Source organism: Procambarus clarkii, chromosome 16 (assembly GCF_040958095.1).
Source record: "Procambarus clarkii isolate CNS0578487 chromosome 16, FALCON_Pclarkii_2.0, whole genome shotgun sequence".
Lineage (NCBI taxonomy): Eukaryota > Metazoa > Arthropoda > Malacostraca > Decapoda > Cambaridae > Procambarus > Procambarus clarkii.
Genome location: NC_091165.1, coordinates 9,552,456 through 9,574,300, shown reverse-complemented (window position 1 = coordinate 9,574,300; position 21,845 = coordinate 9,552,456). Strand labels below are relative to the sequence as shown.

Below are 21,845 nucleotides of genomic sequence, written 5' to 3'. Positions count from 1 at the left end.
GAGAGAGAGAGAGAGAGAGAGAGAGAGAGAGAGAGAGAGAGAGAGAGAGAGAGAGAGAGAGAGAGAGAGAGAGAGAGAGAGAGAGAGAGAGATAGAGAGAGATGGAGTGGGAGGGGGAGAGAGTGGGAGGGGAAGAGTGTGTGTATGGGCGATGCGGGGGACTGGGGGTGGGGGGGGCGTAGATGGCGACCAGTCACTTCAGGTCAGATGGGGGGGTCAAGAGGGGGGGGATAGTAAGGTCCTGATCCCAGGTGTTAATGCCTTTTCCCCTGACTGAACGATTGTGTGTGTGTGCGTGTGTGTGTGTCTGTTTTAGCGTGTGCACACTTGTGTGCATGTATACGTACGTGGGCGGGCGTGCGTGTATGTGTCAAGATATCCCTTATGCGTTACCTCTGCCTAAATGAGCCACCCTGAGATTTTTAAATACATATGATATCCTGAACAAGAATTTGATAATATTTTACCTCAATCTGTACACCTGATTAATTGACCAGAGAGGGGGTACACACCAGTCTGCCTCCTGCTCACACAACCAGATGAGTAAGGACGATGTATGATGACGATGGTTATCCGTCGTTGTCTCCCACTAGGTGATTCACTAAGTGCTGGTAGATTGATGAGGTCGGTTCTTCTCTGTCTACACAAAGCTCTGGAGTCAGTCACTGTATCGTTGTGTGACAGTTCACTAATTCACTGTACCACTGATCACAGTCACCACTCAACAGCACAATCAGGTAGTTCCACGGCGGGGCGTCCCACCCAGTCAGGTCACACACTTACATGCACTGGTGATGCCACTAGCTCCACTTTGGTTTCTTCGCCAAATCTTCGCACTATCGCCAGCGATATGACTATTCTATGTTGCACCCTGCTAGCTACACACTGCGAGAGGCCAAATACTATGATCTAGCCTCTATACTCCTTCAATGTCCCGAGAAATTGACGAATTTCCGCGGACCTCACTAGTCGTGTGTCTCCCTTACCGTCTTCCCCGTGTGTGTGTGTGTGTGTGTGTGTGTGTGTGTGTGTGTGTGTGTGTGTGTGTGTGTGTGTGTGTGTAAAGTTTCACTATCGGCCAGACCATAGGTTCATCCATACAAAATGTTGAATATTGGTCAATAACAGTGTAAAGATTTAGAATGCATACAACACCATGCAGCAGTTGGGCGCCTGACAGGTGAGTGGACACCGCTTCGGATTCGTAGTTCTGAGGTTCCGGGTTCGATGCCCGGTGGAAGCAGAGACAAATGGGCAAAAAGTTTCTTTCACCCTGATGCCCCTGTTACCTAGCAGTAAATAGGTACCTAGGAGTTAGACAGCTGCTACTGGCTGCTTCCTGGGGGTGTGTAACAAAAAGTAGGCCTGGTCTAGGACTGGGCCGCAGGGACACTAAACCCCGAAATCATCTCAAGATAACTCAAGATAAGATAACACCCGTCCTAAGGGTCAGTTAATGTTACAAATAGTGGCTTACTACCTCCATCTGAAGTAAGGGTTCATTAACACCAATTGCTGCACCTTTCTACCAATACATGGTTCATGGATCTATGGCCTATCTACATCAGCTTCTCAACATCATTAAAGATAATTTGTCACTCACCTCTGCAAGTTTTGATAAAATAGCTCGTTGACCAAAGACTGAGTGGACACAGGCTCGAGATGAGCACATAACACTGCCCTCCTCTGGACAATCAATTTTGTCTGTCATTACGGCCAAAACCTTACGGAAACGTGCTTGCATCATCTGAAAATATTAAATAAGTAATGATCTTTGCATAATTAGTATAGCAGTAGGATACTATTATTAAACTATTTTTGTAAATAAACTTTCATTTTTGTTATACATTCGGCTTTCAATTAACCTTTTTCCCAAGTACCTTCACTCTCTCAATACCGCAATTACTGTATTAAGGGTCCTTTTGGCACAAACCTTGCAACCTGTCTTCAACTCAAGTCCATTACATCCAGCGGGGGCGACCCCACAGACGCATTCGTAAATTTTTACATGCTGCTCAATCAAAATGGGAATTTTTTCATATATAAATTAATATAATAATATATTAGCATATTGTGCATATATATATAGGCATAGGTTAGGTAAGGTGTTTAGGTTCTGTTGGCGATTATTTATATTTGTAGCCCCCTCCCTGTCCAGCCCATTGCTGCCAAGAGGGGGCTTGGTGGGCGGCTGCCGGAGTGTGATGCTCCATGGAACAGTCCTTTGTCCTTTTGTGGCCTTATGCTCCTGCTGCTGTCCTATCGAATTCAGCCAGACGACTTTTCCTGTTCCTTATGTTTCGTTTTTCTCCCCTTCTCAATCTTCTCCTTTCTGATTGTCATTTCCCACCAACCTTTTGCCTGTTTTGATTATTCTATCGGCCTTCTTTTGTTTTGACGCCCTAGGTGTTTGAAGAGGCATACTCTTGCACCCTTAGAACTGTGGTACCCAATGTCGCGAGCGAAGGGGACGCTTTTATTTTTAATCCTCCTTTCGTTACTGAACCCGATCTTGACGAACTGACGGTTCGTCAGGTGGCGTTTGCTTGGCATATACTCACGACGCACCTCGGGGAAGGGCCCCGGCAAGATCGCCAACATCTCTTGTTGGATGTCCTATCCTCTAATTGTGGCTCTGTGGTGGGTGTGGGCACCCACACCCACCACATTCGTGAATGTAAGTTTTAAATGTGAATGAATTTGTGAATTTAAATTCGTGAATGTAAGAAACGTACATTCGTGAATGTAAGTTTTTCCTCTCGTCTTTATGTGAAATTCTGTTCCTCTTGTACCTTCTCGGGCTCGAGCCCAAGCGCCCGAGTCAGATTGTGTTGGAAGACCGGGCTCTGTAGCCCCCGCTGCATTGGGCCCCAACCTTGCTCCTCTTTTGACCCCTCCTGGCTACTGCCCCCGGCTCCCCTTTCTCCTCTGTGGTTGGGTCGAGCTACAAGCCCCCAGTGGTGACCACCTTGTCCCCTGGCACAGCTCAGTCTCTCATTGTGGCTACTCCTCCTTTCGTTACTGAACCCAATCTTGATGGACTGATGGTTCTTCAGGTGGCGTTTACTCACGACACACCCCTGGGGGGCCCCTGGCAATATCGGCAACATGTCTCTTGTTGGGTGTCCTATCCTCTAATTGTGGCTCCATGGTGGGTGTGGGGGCACATTCGTGAATGAAAGTCTTTCCTCTCGTCTTTATGTCAAATTATATTCCTCTTGTACTTTTTCGGGCTCTTTGGGTGGGTGACCAAGCCCCCGAGTCAGATTGCGTTAGAGGACCGGACTCTGTAGCCCCCGCTGCATTGGACCTTGCTCCTCCTTTGACCCTCCTGACTACTCCCTTTGGCTCCCCTCTCTCCTCTGTGATTAGGTCGAGCCACAAGCCCCCAGTGGTGACCACATCGTTCCCTGGCATGGCTCAGTCTCTCATTGTGGCTACTGTGCCTTTTAATCCGTCTGGGGTGTTCTCAACACCGTCCACGCCACGGCTGCACTCGCTCGATCCCTTCCCGTACTAATGTGTACCAAGCCTTGTTTGGTCCTGCTTCGTGGGCCAAATACTTTGATCTCCTCCCTCTGGATTTTACACCTCCTGACGATTTCTCGCTCCATAGGCACCTTGTTGATTCAGTAGATGTATCTGTTACTTTTAACCCCACCCGTCTCGGTACATGTGTCGTTGCTGCTCCTTCTCAGGATGCAGCCATCCGCTTGGCCGCCTTATCCAGCCTTGGCAAAACCCCTGTTCGGGTCTCCAAGTACACTCAGTTGAATGCTAGTGTTAGCACTGTCCTCTTCCCACCCCATGTTGCAACAGGTGTTAGGAATCTACAGGATTGGTCGTCGCCGTCAGCTCCTTGGGGTATTGAAGATTACCTTTGATTTTTTTTTACCCTTCCATCCTCTGCCATTCTTGTTGGTGCCAGGTGCTCCGTTCAGGAGTACATTCCCTCTCCTTGGCTCTATAATAGGTAATGGAGGTTTGGGCATGGTGCCCTCCGATGCTCTAGTACTGTCTCTCTCTGTCCCTTGAGTTGGGACGAAGGTCACTCTAAGTCGGAGTGCACTTCTCCCGGGGCTCGCTGCCTCAGTTGCGGTGAGGCCCACTCTACCTTCTCCGCGCATGTGTACATTACAAACTTGAGGCAGCCGTCTTCACCTTGAAACACCGGGAATGTTTTTCTTTTCCTGAGGCGAGGCACCATGTTCGCCTCCTTCCCCCTTTTGCTGGCGTCTCTTATACTCACGTGTTGCACTCTTCCTCTCCTCGTCCTTCCCACCTTCCTCAGTCTAACAACCGTTTCAAGGCCTTAGGCTTAGACACGTCCACCTCTGCCTCCTTTATTCCTTTAAGTTTTGTCCCGAAGGGTCCCCCCTCATGGTTCTCTGTCTGGGGTTCCCCTTCTTTCTACCCAGTCTGTCTTGTCTCCTGTGTCTTCTTCCTCGTCTCCCTCCTTCCCATTCTTCTCCTCCAGCTCTTAGCTCTCCCCACCATCTGTCAGTGCGGGATGATGTCCATCACTCTCCCAGCGGCCATCGTGTTATTTGTTCTTGTTGTTCTTCTTCTGTTGAGACGCTTGAATCTGTTGCCCAGTACGTTGTTGCCGGGACGCTTGTCTCTTTAAGTCCGAAGCGAAAACCTGGCTCATCTCCTTCCTCGTCCCTGGCAGGTAAGAAGGCTTCGCTTTCTTCCTCGCCCCTAACCTCTGACTCTCTCGATCCATTCCCTCCTGTTTCGGTGGTTGCGTCCCCTGTTCCTGCTATGGAGGTTTCTTTGGCCCCCGCTGCCCTCTCGGCTGTTAACCTTGCTGAGGTGCACTCCCAGGTTTCTGCCCATCCTGCTGCTGTCCTTGACCCTCGGTTGTCCTACTCTCCTCCTCCGGACCCTGCTCATTTGCCTCTGGCCTGTCCTCCCGCTCCCTTCCCTCCATCCTTACTCAGTTTACCCATGCCTCCCTAACCCTGACTTCGTTGACCATGATCCTGATCCTGCGCATCTTTAACGTGCTGTGTTCCTTTTTCACCTTTTTTTCTTCATTGTTCTCTGTTGCTGTTCTTTCTCTTCTTGTTGATGTCTATCTTTCAATAGAATATTCGCGGATATTACGCCAATTTCTATGAACGCCAACTTCTGATTTCACAGTTTTCGCCCATTCGTGCCGATGCTTGGTGCTCGGCCTGGTCGCTTCCGTGGCTATTCCTTTCTCGTTTCCCTTCCCCCAAGCTTTTGCTGGGGCCCGTTCCTCTTCTGCTCTCTTGATTCGTTCTGATGTTCCCTTCGTCCCCCTACTTTTTCCGTTGCCTCTCCAATGTTCTGCTGCACGTGTCTTTGTGCTTAAATGGTACATGGTTTGTTCCATTTACCTCCCACCAAATGTCCCGCTTTCTCTTCCCGATCTTTCTTATAAAGATCCCTTCTCTCTCTCTCTGAACTTCAGTCTGCCCTGGTCCTCTGCGGTTCTACGGCAGCGGGCTCCGATGGCATTCGTTATGAGATGCTTAGCCATCTCCCTCCGTGCACGTCTCAGTATGTACTGAGTCTGTATAATCGGGTCTGTATAATCGCTTCTCTCTTTCTTCAAAGCTTCCTCTCTCGTCGTTCTTTTCGAGTAAGGCTTGGTGCCACTCTCTCTGCCTTTTTTCAGCAATACTAGGGTGTGGCCCAAGGTAGTGTTCTGAGCAATACTCTTTTTCTGGTTGCCCTCAGTGGTCTTCTTTCCTCTCTTTCTTCTGGCGTCTTCTCCACTCTCTTTGTCGACGATCTTACCCTTTGCTGTCAGGGTGATGACTCCTTCAATGGCGGCTTCAACTTGCGATTGATGCCGTGTCGTTTTGAACCACTAATCATGACTTCAGGTTCTCTACGTCTAAGACCTGTGCCATGACTTTTACTTGGAAATGTGTCGTTCTTCGTACCTCTTTGTCGTTTATTGGTCACCCCCTTGTGTACAAGGATTAAGGTAAGATTTTGGGGTTAATCTTTGACACTCGTTTGTCTTGGTCGCCCCATATCTCTTACCTCCGAGTTGAATGTTCTAAGTCCCTTACCCTCGGGTATTGTCCCATACTTCTTGGGAAGCGGATAGGCGCACTCTCCTCACTTTACATTCCTCTCTCGTGTCTAAACTCGATTATGGTTGCCCTGCTTACTCGTCTGCATCTCCTTCTACTCTTCGCCATCTTGATGCTTTGCACCATACTCGGTTGCGCCTCGGCTCTGGTGACTTTCGTTCGACTCCCGCCCTCAGGTTGTATGTTGACACTCGCTTCCTATCTCTCCAGGACCGCCGTGATCGCTACTGTCTTCGCTATCTTGCGAGGTCCTTGCAACATCCTTCCTCTCGTCTCTGTCATGCGTTAACGTTTACCGCTCGTGGGCCTCCTGTTCCTCTTCACCACCCCCTTTTTGTCCGGTTATCTCGCTTACAGGATTCTCTTTCAGTTCGTATTTCTAATATTTCTCCTCTTATTGTTCCTTTCTTGACCCCTTTAGAGTCCTCCTTCCGAAGTTTTGTACATCCTTGACCTGCATCACTAAAGCTTTTACCCCTCCTACGATTCTGAAACGCCTTTTCCTTGAGCACTTTTCTTCACACTCCCACTCCGTTTCCATCTTCACCGATGGGTCTAAATCTGCGGACGGTGTAGGCTACTCTGTTGCTTTTCTTGACCGCGCTTATATGAGTCGTCTACCCCTGGAGAATAACATCTTTACAGCAGGAATTTATGCTATTCTCTATGCTCTTCGTCTCCTGCTTTCTCGTTGTCAATCTTCCTTTGTAGTTGTCGTTCACTCTCGTACTGCCCTCATGGCTCTCGGGTCCTCTAATTCGGTCCATCCAGTGGTCGTCAAGATTCAGCATTAACTGTTTTTTGTTTTCAGTAAATTTAAGTCAATTGAGTTTTGCTGGGTTCCCAGCTATATTGGTGTCTCTTTAAATGAGTGTGCGGATGCTGCCACTAGGTAAACTGTCCGCTCTTGTCCCATCTCCCGTAAAGGTATTCCTTTTTCCGACTATTACCCAGTTATTCATTCCTCCATCCTTACCTGTTGGCAGGATTGTTGGTCTTCTGTTACTGGTAACAAACTGCGTGCTCTTAAGAGTTGTGTGTGTCCTCATGGCCGTCCTCCTACCACCATAACCGGCGATGGGAAATGGCTCTGGCGAGGTTACGTATTGGCAATACACTCTTAACTCATGGTCACTCAATGGAGCGCCACTAAGTTCCTTATTGTCCAAATTGCTTTGTCCCTCTTACGATCATGCATATCCTTGTTGAATGTTCTGACTTCCAGGACGAGCGTGTGTCTTGCTTTCTGACCATCCCTCGCGGTCGCTTGTCCCTCGATAGAATTATTGGTGAATTGTATACTTTTGATATTGTTCGCCTTATGCGGTTCTTTTTCTTGTATTGGCATCCTTGGTAACATTTAGCGTCCTCTGATTATTCCACTCATTTGATGGTGCTACATGGCCTCCCGGTTTGGTACCTTCTTTTGATAATTACTTACTGGTATTTGTAGTACGTGGGTGAAGCATTTACAGCAATGATGTTTGAATAAAATTCGTCAGTGAAGCACTTGTTCCAGAAGTGTTCGAACGAAATCAGTTGTGAGTCCAGCCCGTCCTCCAAAGACCCAAAAGTGATCCCCTTGCACCAGCCGAACCCTCTGTTTATGAATGAAAAACGATTTACACACGACTCACAACTGTTGACGTTCGAACACTTCCAGAACAAATGCTTTACTGACGATTTTTGTCAATGAACCACAACGCCGTAAATGCCTCACCCATGTACTACAAATACAAATAATCGCTAACAAAACCTAAACTCCTAACCTATGCCTATATATACACAATATACTAATATATTATAATATTAATTTATATATGAGAAAATGCCCGTTTTTAATGAACAGCATGTAAAAATTTATAGATGCATCCTTGAGGTCGACCGCTCGATGTAATGGACTTGAGTCGAGGACGGGTTGGTGAGTCGTGTGAAACCGTTTTTCATTCATAAACATGGGGTTTGGTGGGTGCATGGAATCACTTCTGGGTTTTGGGAGGACGGGCTGAACCTTGGGTAGTGCTGCTTCATATCTCAGTATCAAACCAACATTTTGGTGTGAAACCCCTTAGTGTTATACACAATATAACGACTCTCGTTTGTTCAAGACTACAACCCAAGTGATGTGAGATCACCATCTTCTCGAGGAAAGTGCTATTACTTTGTTACATGCTCTCAAGCACTGAAACATCGGAGTCTTATTGTTTGCTCACACTTTAATTACCAGTTGCATTGAGTGAATTCTACTTTGTGGAGTCCGCCCTGAGCAGCCGTGAAGTGAGAACGTGTCCCGGCCTCCGTGACTGCTTGAGTTGTTTGCCGTTTGGTCACCAGGTGGTGAGGGCGTTGCTGCCCTCCCAGTGTTGTTGCCTGCCTGGCTGCGTGCTGACGTGGCAGTTTTGACATGTGGGGGGGCCTTGCAATTCCTCCTGTTTTGCGGGTGAATTCCGTGGGACTAGAGTTCTCGTGTAAGCTGGTTATCCAACCATTGAGTTGGTGATGTGCGACATGCTTCGTGTCCCGGTGGAGGCTGTATATGGAGTTGAGCTTGTTGCGGCCCACTGGGTGATTATCAAGTTCGTGCGGGAGGAGGAGTATCGGGACTTCCTCCGTCGGTACGAAGGGCGTTCGTTGCAGTTGCCGGATGGCGCCGGCTCTGTTGCGGTCTCGGACCGAAGTGTTGCCCTGACTTATGTCAGTGTACACGGTGCGCCCCTGGAGTTCCCTGAAGACCTTCTCCGGCGCTTCTTCGGGAGGTATGGTGCTGTCATCAGTGTGTGGGTGCACACGCTTTCCTCGGGGAAGTATGCTGGGAAGCAGACGAACATCCGTACCTAAGGTATGCGCCTGCGGTCGGATATCCCGTCTTCTGTCCGGCTGCTGGGTTCCCGCCGCTCCCTCAGGGCATGGATTCCGGAGATGAAGAGGGGCAGGTCCCATTCGCTGCTGTTGCGGCCCCCCCTGCGTCACCCGACATGCCCCCGGTGGTTGTTGTCCCTCCGCCGAGTGTTCCGGTGGCTCCTGTCGCTGGTCATTTCACTGTGCCAGTTGCTCCCGAGGGTCTTCCGGATGGTCTCTGCGAGTCGTCTTCGTCTTCCTCGTCTCCTGCTGCTGCGCCTGGTCCTGCACCCTCGCCAGGTGTTACGGCTATGCTGGGTGTTGGGGGGGCTGCGGAGCGTCCTGTTGTGTGCGGCCCGGTTCCCCATGTGGTTGAGGCTGCTGCCGTACTGCGACGGGCGTCGGTTCGCCCGGTTCGTGAGGCCCGTGGTTCTGGGTCCGCCTCCGGCTGTGAGGATGTGTGGCCAGTCCCCAAGCGTTCCAGGCGTTCTTCTACTGCTTGGGCTGATGCGGAGGACTACGACGCAGGTGGAGCTTCGGGCGATGATGTGGCGATTCCGGGTGCTTCGCGCTCTGTCGCTGGTGGTGGCTGACGTCCATGTGTCTGCTGTTGACGATGGTTGCGCGTCTGATTTACCTCCTGTTCTTTCTCCTGCAGAAGGTTCTCTGCAGTGGGAGGTGGTTGCTCCTACAGACGTGGGTGGTGTGGGTTCTGGTGCGAGCCGAGGCATCAAGCTGGTGCTGAAGAAGGATGCCAAGCGTGGGGGGTCCCAGCAGGTACAACGTTTGGTGGTTGACGCGGGGCCCTGTGAGGCAGCCGAGGAGGCTCCCAGTGCGCTGCCCATTCCCCGGCCTCGTGGGAAGGAGCCTTTCCCTCTCGTCTTGGCCTCTGGAGTGGCACATGATGATAAGCATCCTTTGCGGTTTGAAATTGTTGACCGCGTGCGTCCTGTTCCGTGGTGCCCTTCTTCCATCTGGATACGACGGGCTCGGTGTTTTATTGTGAGTGTGCCGGAGTTAATGCCTGATCCTCGTACGGTTCATAATGAACCTGTTACGGAGGACGTCATGTTACTTTGGGAGGCGTATTGTATTCGATTCCCGACGGCGGAGTGGCCGGATAAGTATGAGAAATTTGAGTAGTCTGTGTGCTTGCTGTGTGTTTGGTGCGTGCTTGGACCTGTAATTTGTTTGCAATGTGTTGTACCTATTGTGCGCCCTTCAGGCCGGTGTTATGTTTGTTCTCATGACCGGTGTTTTGTTGTATTTCTTATATTTCCGGTATTGTTTCTTTTTCTCGTGTTTCATTATGTTTCTGTTCATTGTTGTTTTTGTTGTCGGCCCTTCAGGCCGGTGTTTAGTGTCTTTGTATAAATTTGTATTGATTTGTTTCGTGCTGAAGTATCTTGTTATGTTTCTTGATGTACTTTGTTGTTTTATTCTAGGTCCTTCAGGCGAGTGCATGTATGTTATTGTGTTTGTGCCTGTTTTGTTTTCAGGTGTGCGTGTTTTGCTTGTTTATTATTATTGTTTATTTTGGCCTCGCCCTTTGTTTACGGGGTGGATGGCTAGGTGTGTTTTTTATTCCTGTATTGTTTGTGCTGTGCGTTTGACCTGGTGTTTTTATATTGCTTTACCTGTTGTACGTGTTTGTTCTTTGTTTTGTTTGGAATGTATTGTGTTTGTCCTGTTCTGTTTCCTGTTATGCCTCTTGACGTATGTTTTGTTTTTCTGGAGGTTTTGTTTTGTGATGTTACTGTGATTGCTAGTTTGCCATTGTATTATGTTTTGTGCCTTGATGTATGCTGTATTTTTCTATGCTTTTCTCATGTTTGTGTTTTGTTGTGCTATGCTGTCGGCCCTTCTGGCCGGTGGTCTATTGTTTTCTTTTATGTATTCTGTATTGTTTTTATTGTATTTAATTTGCATGCTTTGCATGTAAAAATAAAAATAAAAAAGAAAAAGAAAAGTTGCATTGAGTGCTTTTATTGACAATACCCCTGGCACCCATTATAAGTGTTGCTGCAGTTACAATTGTTGCAAGGGTTAATTCTGTTAAAACAGCCACATTCCACTCCTTATTCAGGCACACTTTTCCTTTATTTCTCTCGTTTACCTGCTAATTTTTTCTCATATTTAATACATTTCTATTTTCATGATCATATCATTTTATTTTTTGTCAAATAAACCAAGAACATCTAACTTTCATTTATGTTAATATTTTGCCATTTAGACTTAATATATGGCGATTTTTTTGTATATTTGCAATTTAATTTTTTGTTAATATTTTTTCCATTTTAATATTTAATTAAAAATTTAAAATGTTACTAAATGCTCCAAGTTCTTCTAGTTTCAACCCTTTCTCGCTATAGCATAGTTCCGATGTAGCTAAAAGCTTATAGTTCTTATGCTGCTAATGTTGATAGTTCCTCTGTGGTAGATTTCCAGTTATTAAATATCACCAGGCACTAACCCTTCCTTACGTACCATAGCATGTCCCATAGTACCCGCCCAGTCGCCGTAGACAGCAGAATAGTCGGAATGCTCCAATTTTAATGATAATTGTATTTTTCCAGTCCCAATAAATTGTAAAATGTAAGTACTATTTTCCATGCTATTCGAATATCATGGATAGGCTTCATCCTGTTGAAGGCGCGAAGTTTTGTTTTGAGAAATATTGGTAGTTCTCAGTAAGTTATAATAAGTACAATAATTTATTACGTATAATAATGGTGCTTTCGCCAAATAATATTATATACAATAGAGTGAGTTTAAAAATTTAAAGAGAATGGATAGTAGGAACGTTTAACAGAAAACCATGTTACGTTGGTATGGCTATGGGGTACACTACTCTAAGTAGGATGAATAGGATTCACTACCACCCAAAAGGATAGGTATGGGGTCCATTACCACCTGTTGGATGGATATGGGGTCCACTACCACGTTTTATATAGTTATAGGGTCCCCTACCACCTGTTCGATGGGTATTGGGTCCACTACCACCTGTTGAATGGGTATGGAATCCACTAATGCCCACAGGATGGGTATGGGGTCCATTACTGCCCAATGGGTGGGTATGGGGATTCACTACTGCCCGCAAGATGGGTATTGGGTCCACTACCACCTGTCAAATGGGTATGGTGTCCACTAATTCCCACAGGATAGTTATGGGGTCCTCTTCTACTTATAGGATAGATATGTGGTCCACTACTATCTACAGGATGAGTATGGGGGGTCTATTTCCACGAGTAGGATGGATATGGGGTCTACTACTGCCAAAATGATGGGTATTAGGTCCTCTACCACCTAGAGGATGGGTATTGGGTCCATTGTCATCCACTGGATGGTTATGGGGTTCGCTACCACCCACTGGATTGGTATGGGGCTCACTACCACCCACTAGATTTGTATGGGGATTCCTTCCACAAACTGAATGGGTATGGGGCTCCCTACCAAAAACTGGATCGGTATAATGATCACTACCGCCCAGAGGATGGGTATGGACCACTACCGCCCACAGAATGGGTATGGGTTCCATTACCGCCCCACAGGATTGGCTTGGCGTCCATTACCGCCCACAGCATAGGCATGGGGTCCACTACCGCCCACAGGACGAGTATGGGGTCCACTACTGCCCATGGGATGGGAGTATCATCCAAAGGATGGGTATAGGGGCTACTACCGTTCACAGGATGGATATAGGTGTCACAACTAGTCACACAATGTGTATGGGGTCCACTACCACCTGTATGTTGGGTATGGGTTCCACTACCACCCGTAGGACAGGTATGGGGTCCACTACGTACCTGTATGTTGGGTATGTGGTCCACTGTTACGAACCCGGATCCAGCGTCTGAGCACGGAGTAGTAACGACCGCGCCATCTGTGGGTCAGCTCCCGAAACCCCCCGCCAAACGACGACGACACCTGGTGAGGATGCCGTGTATCAGCTACGAGGGCCAGTTTCCGGTCCCGTTCAGCACTCTACACCGCCGCCACTGACCTCTGGTGAGGTGGTGCTCCGACGACAGCGCCATCTATGGACTGGATACGTCAGGTGTTTGTGCCCGAGCCCGTAAGTGAGGTGTTTTAGTGTCCCAGTTATTGATGACGTGTCTGTTTACAGAGTCGACCTGGGACCGCTGTGTTGAAGGTGGAGTCAGTCTACCCGAGGCAGCCAGTCTCCATACCTTGAACGTTGCTGCAGCTGTTGTGAAGTCGTCCCCCCGGAAGAACACTGTGGTGTGTTAGCCTGCCAGTGGAGTGGCAGTAAGAGGATTTACCCGGGACCGACTGTTGGAGATGATCATCCACTGGGGTACTGAAGACAGGAGAGTGACTTGTGTTGTCACACGAGGCTCCCGTCTAGGGCGTTCCCCTTTTATCGTTCGTGGAGTGGCCGTACCAGCCTTGTTGGCTCAGAACCTGCCAGCAGACCAGCTGGACGTGTGGTTGACGGCCTCCACGGCGGTGCCCCCAGTGGACCTGTGTTTTGGCTGACCTGTGGCCCGGGTAGGCTCGGCATTCTCAGAGGACACGTCGTGAGGCCACTAAGAAAGCACCGCGGACTCAGCACCTACCTTCTTGATCCAGAGTCTTCAGCAGAAGACTATATTAAGCATAATCCCCTTGTCTAGTGTTAATACCCCTCCCCCTTGTGCACTCATTTATTTTATATATTCAAACGGTGATGGTAATAATTATAATATTAAGTTCTTAGCTTTCTTTCCCTACTCCTTTTAAGTTACTTGCGTCACGGATCTCATCCCTTGATAGCCACTACTGGCTTGGGAACGAATACATTATATCTTCCTCTAACAACATCAGAGTAAGGACCCCGTTGCGTCCCGAGAGGGCCGTAACATCCACTACCACCCATAGGACAGGTATGGGGTCCACTACCACCTATATGTTGGGTATGGGGTCCACTAACACCTGTATGTTGGGTGTGGGGTCCACTACCACCTGTTGGAATAAACCGACACCATTTACTAACATTTAATACAATAAGCAGATAATATTGCTGCTGTTTTGTAATTAACAAATAACTCATAGAAAACGAGAGTACAGTGGAAATTTCTTCCCGTAGAAAACGAGATATCATTGCCACATGTCGTTATTAATTTCACCACTTAATAATGGGAATTATTCTTAATACAGCAGGCTTTGGACTGTAAACATCATAAAAACTTTTCCCTTGAATCAACCTAATTATCATTACCAAAGTAGAGTAAATGTGGCACATCTAACTACTTCTTGACGCATCTGGAGAACAAGGGATGTGATCAGTGGGAGAGGGCCTGCAGAGTCAGTCGCCATTAATTTTAACAAGAAGTCACGCTGGGGCAAATTTAGCTCCAATAATTCTCCCTTGGACAGTGTTATGGAGAGCAAAGTGCTTCCATTATCAACACTCAATCATCGTCTAGTATTAGGGAAGTGTCTTACCGAAACTTGTTTATTATCTAGTGCTTTCCTGGCCAGAGAAGTAAGTAAATACACAGGGTGAAGCCGGTTAGGACACGAAGCGAGACAAAACCCATGGTAATTATTATTGACCTCACCTAACAATCAATACACTATATTTAATGCGATATAGCTGTTATATTAGGTTACTGCTATTATTTGTGAGTGCCCTATGAGAAGTGTAATTGAAGAGGAAGAAGAATTACTTGTTACCTAGTACTCCAGTACATGAGTTGAAGGCCAGCCTCACACACAAAGTGCATCGACTGGTTTGTTCATCCATGTTCATATCTGGTTACCTAGGACAAAATCAGCCATTCAAGATAGGCCTTCCCATTTAATTACTAATATATGTAGTCCAGTACCGTAGTGAATGTTTACTAATCAATAATTTTGATTGACTACATAAATAAGCTATAAACCCCCCAGAATATTTAAGAAAAGCGATTTGTGAGAATTTTAAATCATACAATTCATTTTAAACATCATAGTATGCAATCGAAAATATAAATTAACGTACAATATAAATTACTATATAAATTAATATATACTAAATAAATATAAATCACAAGTCAATTCCCCACACCACCTGTAGATTGGGTATGGCGTCCTCGACCACCTGTAGGTTGGGTATGGGGTCCATACCACCAACAGGATGGGTATGGGGTCCACAATCACATGTAGGTTGGTTATGAGGTTCACTACCACCTGTAGGTTAGGTATGGGGTCCACTACCACCCACAAGATGGGTATGGGGTCCACTACTACCTGTAGGTTGGGTACGGGGTCCACTACCACCGGTTGGTTGGGTATGAGGTCCACTACCACCTGTAGGTTAGGTATGGGTTCCACTACCACCCACAAGATGGGTATGGGGTCCACTACCACCGGTTGGTTGGGTATGAGGTCCACTACCACCTGTAGGTTCAGTATGGGGTCCACTACCGCAATATAAACAATAGGAACAGACAAGTATGGACTGGAGACGCAGATGTACTTAAAGCTTGACAGTCCATTAACAATGATGGAATATTGTAACACAAAAAAAGACTATACTAGTTAATATTAATGTGAAAATATTTGAGTAAATAAATTATTAATTGATAATTAACAAAGTTATCAATTTATGAAACAGATTGAAAAATTGTAATTGTCAGGTTTATAAAATTTTGTGAAATTGAGAGTCTAGGTAGTAACAGAAATTGATAAATCTTAAATATTTTATGTTAAGAATCTGATGCATGCATGTGTGTGTGTGTGTGAGTGTGTACTCACCTAGTTGTGTTTGCGGGGGTTGAGCTCTGGCTCTTTGGTCCCGCCTCTCAACCGTCAATCAACAGGTGTACAGATTCCTGAGCCTATTGGGCTCTATTATATCTACACTTGAAACTGTGTATGGAGTCAGCCTCCACCACATCACCACCTAATGCATTCCATTTGTCAACCACTCTGACACTAAAAAAGTTCTTTCTAATATCTCTGTGGCTCATTTGGGCGCTCAGTTTCCACCTGTGTCCCCCTCCCCGCTCAGCTCGTTGTCGCCGTGTGGGGGCTTCGTGGGCGGCTGCCGGAGTGTGATGCTCCTGAGGACAGTCCTCTGTCCTTTTCTAGCCTTGTGCTTCTGCTGCCGTCCTCTCCAATTCTGCTGGGCACCTTTTCCTTTTCCTTCTGTTTCGTTTTTCTCCCCCCTCTTTTCCTATCTGCTTGCCGTTTCCTGCCGACCTTTTGCTCGTTCTGGTTCTTCCATGGACTTCTTCTATTTTGACGCCCGGGTGCTTGAGGAGGCATACTCATGCACCCGTAGAACTGCAGTACCCGACGTCGAGAGCGAGGGGAACCTTTTATTGTCAATCCCCACTTCGTCACTGAACCCGATCTCGACGGACTGTCGGTTTCTTAAGGTGGCGTTTGTGGGGCGTATACTCACGACGCACCCCTAGGAGGCCCCGACAAGATCGGCGATAGCTTCTTGTTGGGTGTCCTGCCTCTAATTGTGGCTCCATGGTGGGTGTGGGGGCACATTCGTGAGTGAATTTTTCTTTTCGTCACGATGAAAACCCCTGTTTCGGCTGCTTCTGGCTTACCTTCTCAGGCTCGTGGGGTGGGCGACCAAGCCACCGAGTCGGTCCGTATTGGAAGACCGGGCTCTGTAGCCTCCGCTGCATTGGGCCCCGACCTTGCTCCTCCTTTGGCCTCTCTGACTCCTTCCCCTGGCTCCCTTCCCTCCTCTGTGGTTGGGTCGAGCCCCAAGTCCCCAGTGGTGACTACCTCGTCCCCTGGCGCGGCTCCTTCTCTAGTTGTAACTACTGCGCCTTTTAACCCCTCTCTCTCTGGGGGTTCTCACCGCCGTCCTCGTCACGGCCGCCCTCGCTCGATTCCTTCCAGTTCTGCTACCTATCAAGCCTTGTTTGGTCCCGCTTCGTGGGCCAAATATTTTGATCTCCTCCCTCTTGATTCTGCGCCTCCTGACGATTTCTCCCTTCATCGACATCTCATTGATTCCGTGGATGCCTCCATTACTTTCAACCCCACTCGTCTCGGTACACGTGTCGTTGCTGCTCCTTCTCAGGATGCTGCTTCTCGCTTGGCTGCCTTGTCCTGCCTTGGCGAGACCCCCGTTCGGGTCTCGAAAAACGCTCAGTTGAATGCCAGTGTTGGCACTATTTTGCTCCCGCCCCATGTTGCAACCGGTGTTCGGGACCTGCGCGACTGCCACGACGATATTCGACATATCCTCGCTGCCCAGGGCCATTCTATTCTCCAGGTGGACACGTTTACTCGTCCCCCTCGTGGTAGTCGCCGTCAACCCCTCCGGGTTGTGAAGATTACCTTTGATGGTAGGACCCTTCCACCCTCTGTCATTCTTGCTGGTGCCAGGTGCTCTGTCCAGGAGTACATTCCTTCTCCTCGGCTCTGCAACAAGTGCTGGAGGTTTGGGCATGGTGCCCTCCGCTGCTCCGGGACTGTCTCTCTCTGTCCTTTGTGTGGTGGCGAAGGTCACTCTAAGTCGGAGTGCACTTCTCCCCAGGCTCCTTGCCTCAACTGCGGTGAGGCCCATCCTACCTTCTCCCGTGCGTGTGTCCATTACAAGCTTGAGGCAGCCGTCCTCAACCTGAAGCACCGGGAGCGTTTATCTTTTCCTGAGGCGAGGCGCCAGGTTCGCTGGCTCCCGCCTTATGCTAATATCTCTTATGCTCGCATGTTGCGCTCTTCCTCTCCTCGTCCTTCCCGCCTTCCTCAGACTCACAACCGTTTCCGGGCCTTGGACCCTGATGCGCCCACTGCCCCCTCCTCTGTTCCTTTGGGTTCTCTCCCGAAGGATCCTCCTCCTGGTCCTCTGTCTGGGGTTCCCCTTCCTTCTACCCGGTCTGTCGTGTCTTCTGTGTCTTCTTCCTCGTCCCCCTCCGGTCCTCCTTCCCATCCTCTTCCTCCATCTATCAGCTCTCCCCACCGCCTGTCGGTGCGGGCGGATGTCCATCGCTCTCCTAACGGCCGTCGTGTGTGCTCTCGTTCGGCTTCTCCTGTTGAGACACTGGAATCCGTTGCCCGGTACGTAGTTGCTGGGACACCGGTCTCTTTAAGTCAGAAGCGTAAGCCTGGCTCCTCTCCTTCCTCTTCCCCGGCGGGTAAGAAGGCTTCGCTTTCTTCCTCAGCTCCTCCTTCTGGCTCTGTTGCTCCTTCCCCTCCCGTTTCAGTGCTTGCGCCCCCTGTTCCTGCTATCGAGGTTTCTTTGGCCCCTGCTTCCCTTTCGGTTGCTGCTCTTGATGGGGTGCACTCCCCTCTTTCTACTCCCCTCCTCCTGCTGCTGTCCTTGACGGCTCCTCTCCGTTGTCTCCTCCTCTTCCTCCTCCTCCTCCTCCGGACCCTGCCCGCCCACCTCTGATCTGTTCTCCCGTTTCCTTCCCTCCGTCTTTGCTCAGTTTACCCATGCCCCCTAACCCTGACTTTGCTGACCTTGATCCCGACCCTGATATTCTTTAACGTGCTCTGTTGCTCTTTCGCCTTTGTTTCTTCCTTGTTCTCTGTTTTTGTCCTTTCTCTTCTCGTCGTTGTCCATTCTTCAATGGAACGTTCGAGGTTATTACGCCAATTTCCTCGAACTCCAACTTCTGATTTCGCGGTTTTCGCCCCTTTGTGTCTGTCTCCAGGAGCCAATGCTTGGTGCTCGTCCTGGTCGTTTTCGTGGCTATTCCTTTCTCTCCCCCCCCCCCCAGCCATTGCTGGGGCTTCTAATTCTTCTGCTCTCTTGATTCGGGCTGATGTTCCCTTTGTTCCTTTACTTTTTCCTTCGCCTCTCCATTGTTCTGCTGATCGTATCTTTGTGGGGAAATGGTACACAGTTTGTTCCATTTATCTCCCCCCGAGTGTCCCGCTCTCTCTTCCTGATTTGAAACACCTCCTGGACTCCTTGCCGGAGCCTGTGCTCCTGCTGGGTGACTTCAATTGTCGTCATTCTCTTTGGGGTGACGTTCTGACGAATACCCGGGGTCGCCTCCTTGAGCCGTTTCTCCTCTCTTCTTCCCTGTCTCTTCTGAATTCTGGTGAGCCCACTCATTTGGACTCTCGGACTCGCACCCTTTCTTGTCTTGATCTTTCTCTCTGCTCTTCTTCTCTTTACTTAGATTTCACGTGGCAGGTTCTTGATGACCTCCATGGTAGTGATCATTTCCCCATCCTTGTTTCCTTTTTCTCTTTTCGCCCTTCCCTCTCTTTCCCTAGGTGGCAGTTTGCTAAGGCAGACTGGACCCTATTTACCCTCAGTGCTGCTCTCCCTGACCTCTCCCTTCTGCCTCTCTCTCACGCTCTCCTCCTTTTTCATGACACTGTCTCCAACGCTGCCCTCCGCTCTATTCCTCGCTCTTCCTCTCGGGGTCCACGGAAGTGCGTTCCCTGGTGGAATGCGGACTGTGCTCGGGCTGTCCGCTGTAAGCGTGCAGCCTGGAAGAGACACCGCCGTAGGCAGACGTCCGATTCTTTTCTTTTCTTTCGGAAAGCGAGTGCGGTGGCCCGTAGGGCCATCCGTACGGCTAAACGTGAATGTTGGGCATCTTATGTCTCAACAATTACGTCCGAGACCCCTCTGGCCCAGATCTGGAAGCGTATCCGCAAGATAGCGGGTAAGTTCGTTCCCGATGTTTCACCGGTCCTTCACCTCCATGATACTCTTGTGGCGGACCCGTTGCAGGTCGCTTCCGAACTGGGTTCCCACTTTTCTTCTGTTAGCTCTGGTCTTCATCTTCCCCAATCTTTCCTTCTTCGTAAACCTGTCCTTGAGTCTCGTCCTTTAGATTTCTGCACTCATCTTCAGCTTCCCTATAATGATCCCTTCTCTCTCTCTGAACTTCGTTCTGCCCTGGCGCTCTGCGGTTCTACGGCGGCGGGCTCCGATGGTATTCATTATGAGATGCTTCGCCATCTCCCTCCGAGCACGTCTCAGTATTTACTGAGTCTGTATAATCGGATCTGGGAGTCGTCGTCAGTCCCTGAGGACTGGCTCGATGCCGTTGTCCTCCCTGTTCGCAAACCGGGGTCTCTGGGTACTTCCCCTAAGGACTTTCGCCCTATTGCTCTCACAAGTTGTGTCTGCAAACTCTTTGAACGTATGGTTAACGTTCGTCTGATGTGGTTCCTGGAACACCATCACCTCCTCTCCCCTTCTCAATTTGGTTTCCGCAAGTGCCGCAGCACGACAGATGTCCTGGTGAACTTGGAGGTCTATATTCGTACTGCTTTTGCTGCGAAGACCTCCGTTGTTGCCGTCCTTTTTGACCTAGAAAAGGCTTACGACACCACTTGGCGTTATCATATCCTATCTCAACTTCATTCTTTCGGCCTTTGTGGTCATCTCCCTCTCTTTCTCCGCAGCTTCCTCTCTCGTCGTTCCTTTCGGGTGCGCCTTGGTACCGCTCTCTCTCCCTCTTTTCAGCAATACGAAGGTGTGCCCCAGGGTAGTGTTCTGAGCACTACTCTTTTTCTGGTTGCCCTCAATGGTCTTCTTTCCTCTCTTCCTTCTGGTGTCTTCTCCGCTCTCTATGTCGATGATCTTTCCCTTTGTTGTCAGGGTGATGATTCGCCTCTCCTTCAACGCCGGCTTCAACTTGCAATTGATGCCGTGTCGTCTTGGGCCACTGATCATGGCTTCAAGTTCTCTACTTCTAAGACTTGTGCCAAGACATTTACGTGGAAACGGGTTGTTCTTCGTCCCTCATTGTCACTTTATGGTCATCCCCTTGAATACAAAGATTCCGCGAAGCTTTTGGGGTTATTCCTTGACACTCGTTTGTCTTGGTCTCCCCATATCTCTTACCTCCGTGTTGAGTGCTCTAAGGCCCTTACCCTCCTTCGGGTCTTGTCCCATACTTCTTGGGGGGGCAGATAGGCGCACTCTCCTTGCTTTACATTCCTCTCTCGTCCTGTCTAAGCTCGATTATGGTTGCCCTGCTTACTCGTCTGCTTCTCCTTCTACTCTTTGCCGTCTTGATGCTTTGCACCATACTGGGTTGCGCCTCAGTTCTGGTGCCTTTCGTTCGACTCCCGTCCTTAGCTTGTATGTTGACACTGGCTTCCTGTCTCTCCAGGACCGCCGTGATCGCTACTGTCTTCGCTATCTTGCACGGTCCTTGCAACATCCTTCCTCTCGCCTCTGTCGTGCTTTAACTTTTACCCCTCCTGCGGTTCCTGTTCCTCTTCACCACCTCCCTCTTTCTGTCCGGTTATCTCGCCTGCAGGATTCTCTTTCCGTTCGTATTTCTGATGTTTCTCCTCGTGTTGTTCCTTCTTTGCCCCCGTGGAGGGTCCCTCTTCCGCGGTTTTGTACATCCTTGACCCATATCACTAAAGCTTTTACCCCTCCTACGGTTCTAAAACGCCTTTTCCTCGAGCACTTTTCTTCTCACTCCCGCTCCGTTTCTGTCTTCACCGATGGGTCTAAGTCGGCGGACGGTGTTGGCTACTCTGTTGTTTTTCCTGATCGCACTTATGTGTTGCTTGCCTCCGGAGACTAGCATCTTTACAGCGGAACTTTATGCTATTCTCTATGCTCTTCGTCTCCTACTTTCTCGTTGTCAGTCTTCCTTTGTAGTTGTTGTTGACTCTCGTAGTGCCCTCATGGCTCTCGGGTCCTTTAATCCAGTTCATCCAGTGGTTGTCGAGATCCAGCATTGGCTGTTTCTCGTTCACAGTAAATTTAAGTCGGTTGAGTTTTGTTGGGTTCCCAGCCATATTGGTGTGTCTTTAAATGAGCGTGCGGATGCTGCTGCCAAGGAAGCTGTCCGCTCTTGTCCCATCTCTCGTAAGGGCATTCCGTATTCCGACTTTTACCCGGTTATCCATTCCTCAGTCCTTACCCGTTGGCAGGCTTCTTGGTTGTCTGTTACTGGTAACAAGCTACGTACTCTTAAATGTTGTGTTTCCTCGTGGCAGTCCTCCTTCCACCGTAACCGGCGGTGGGAAACAGCTCTGGCGAGG

The 21,845-nt window shown here is 48.9% G+C and overlaps 1 protein-coding gene across 2 annotated transcripts in view; it reads right to left on the bottom strand.

The window, feature by feature from the left end:
• The window catches only part of LOC138365416 (uncharacterized), a 268,432-nt gene that overhangs the window by 86,324 nt on the left and 160,263 nt on the right, over nt 1-21,845 (bottom strand). For both annotated transcript variants that reach the window (XM_069325735.1, XM_069325734.1), the window contains exon 4: nt 1,604-1,747. In XM_069325735.1, the coding sequence (XP_069181836.1) occupies nt 1,604-1,747 (144 nt within the window). The remainder of the gene's footprint in view (nt 1-1,603; nt 1,748-21,845) is intronic.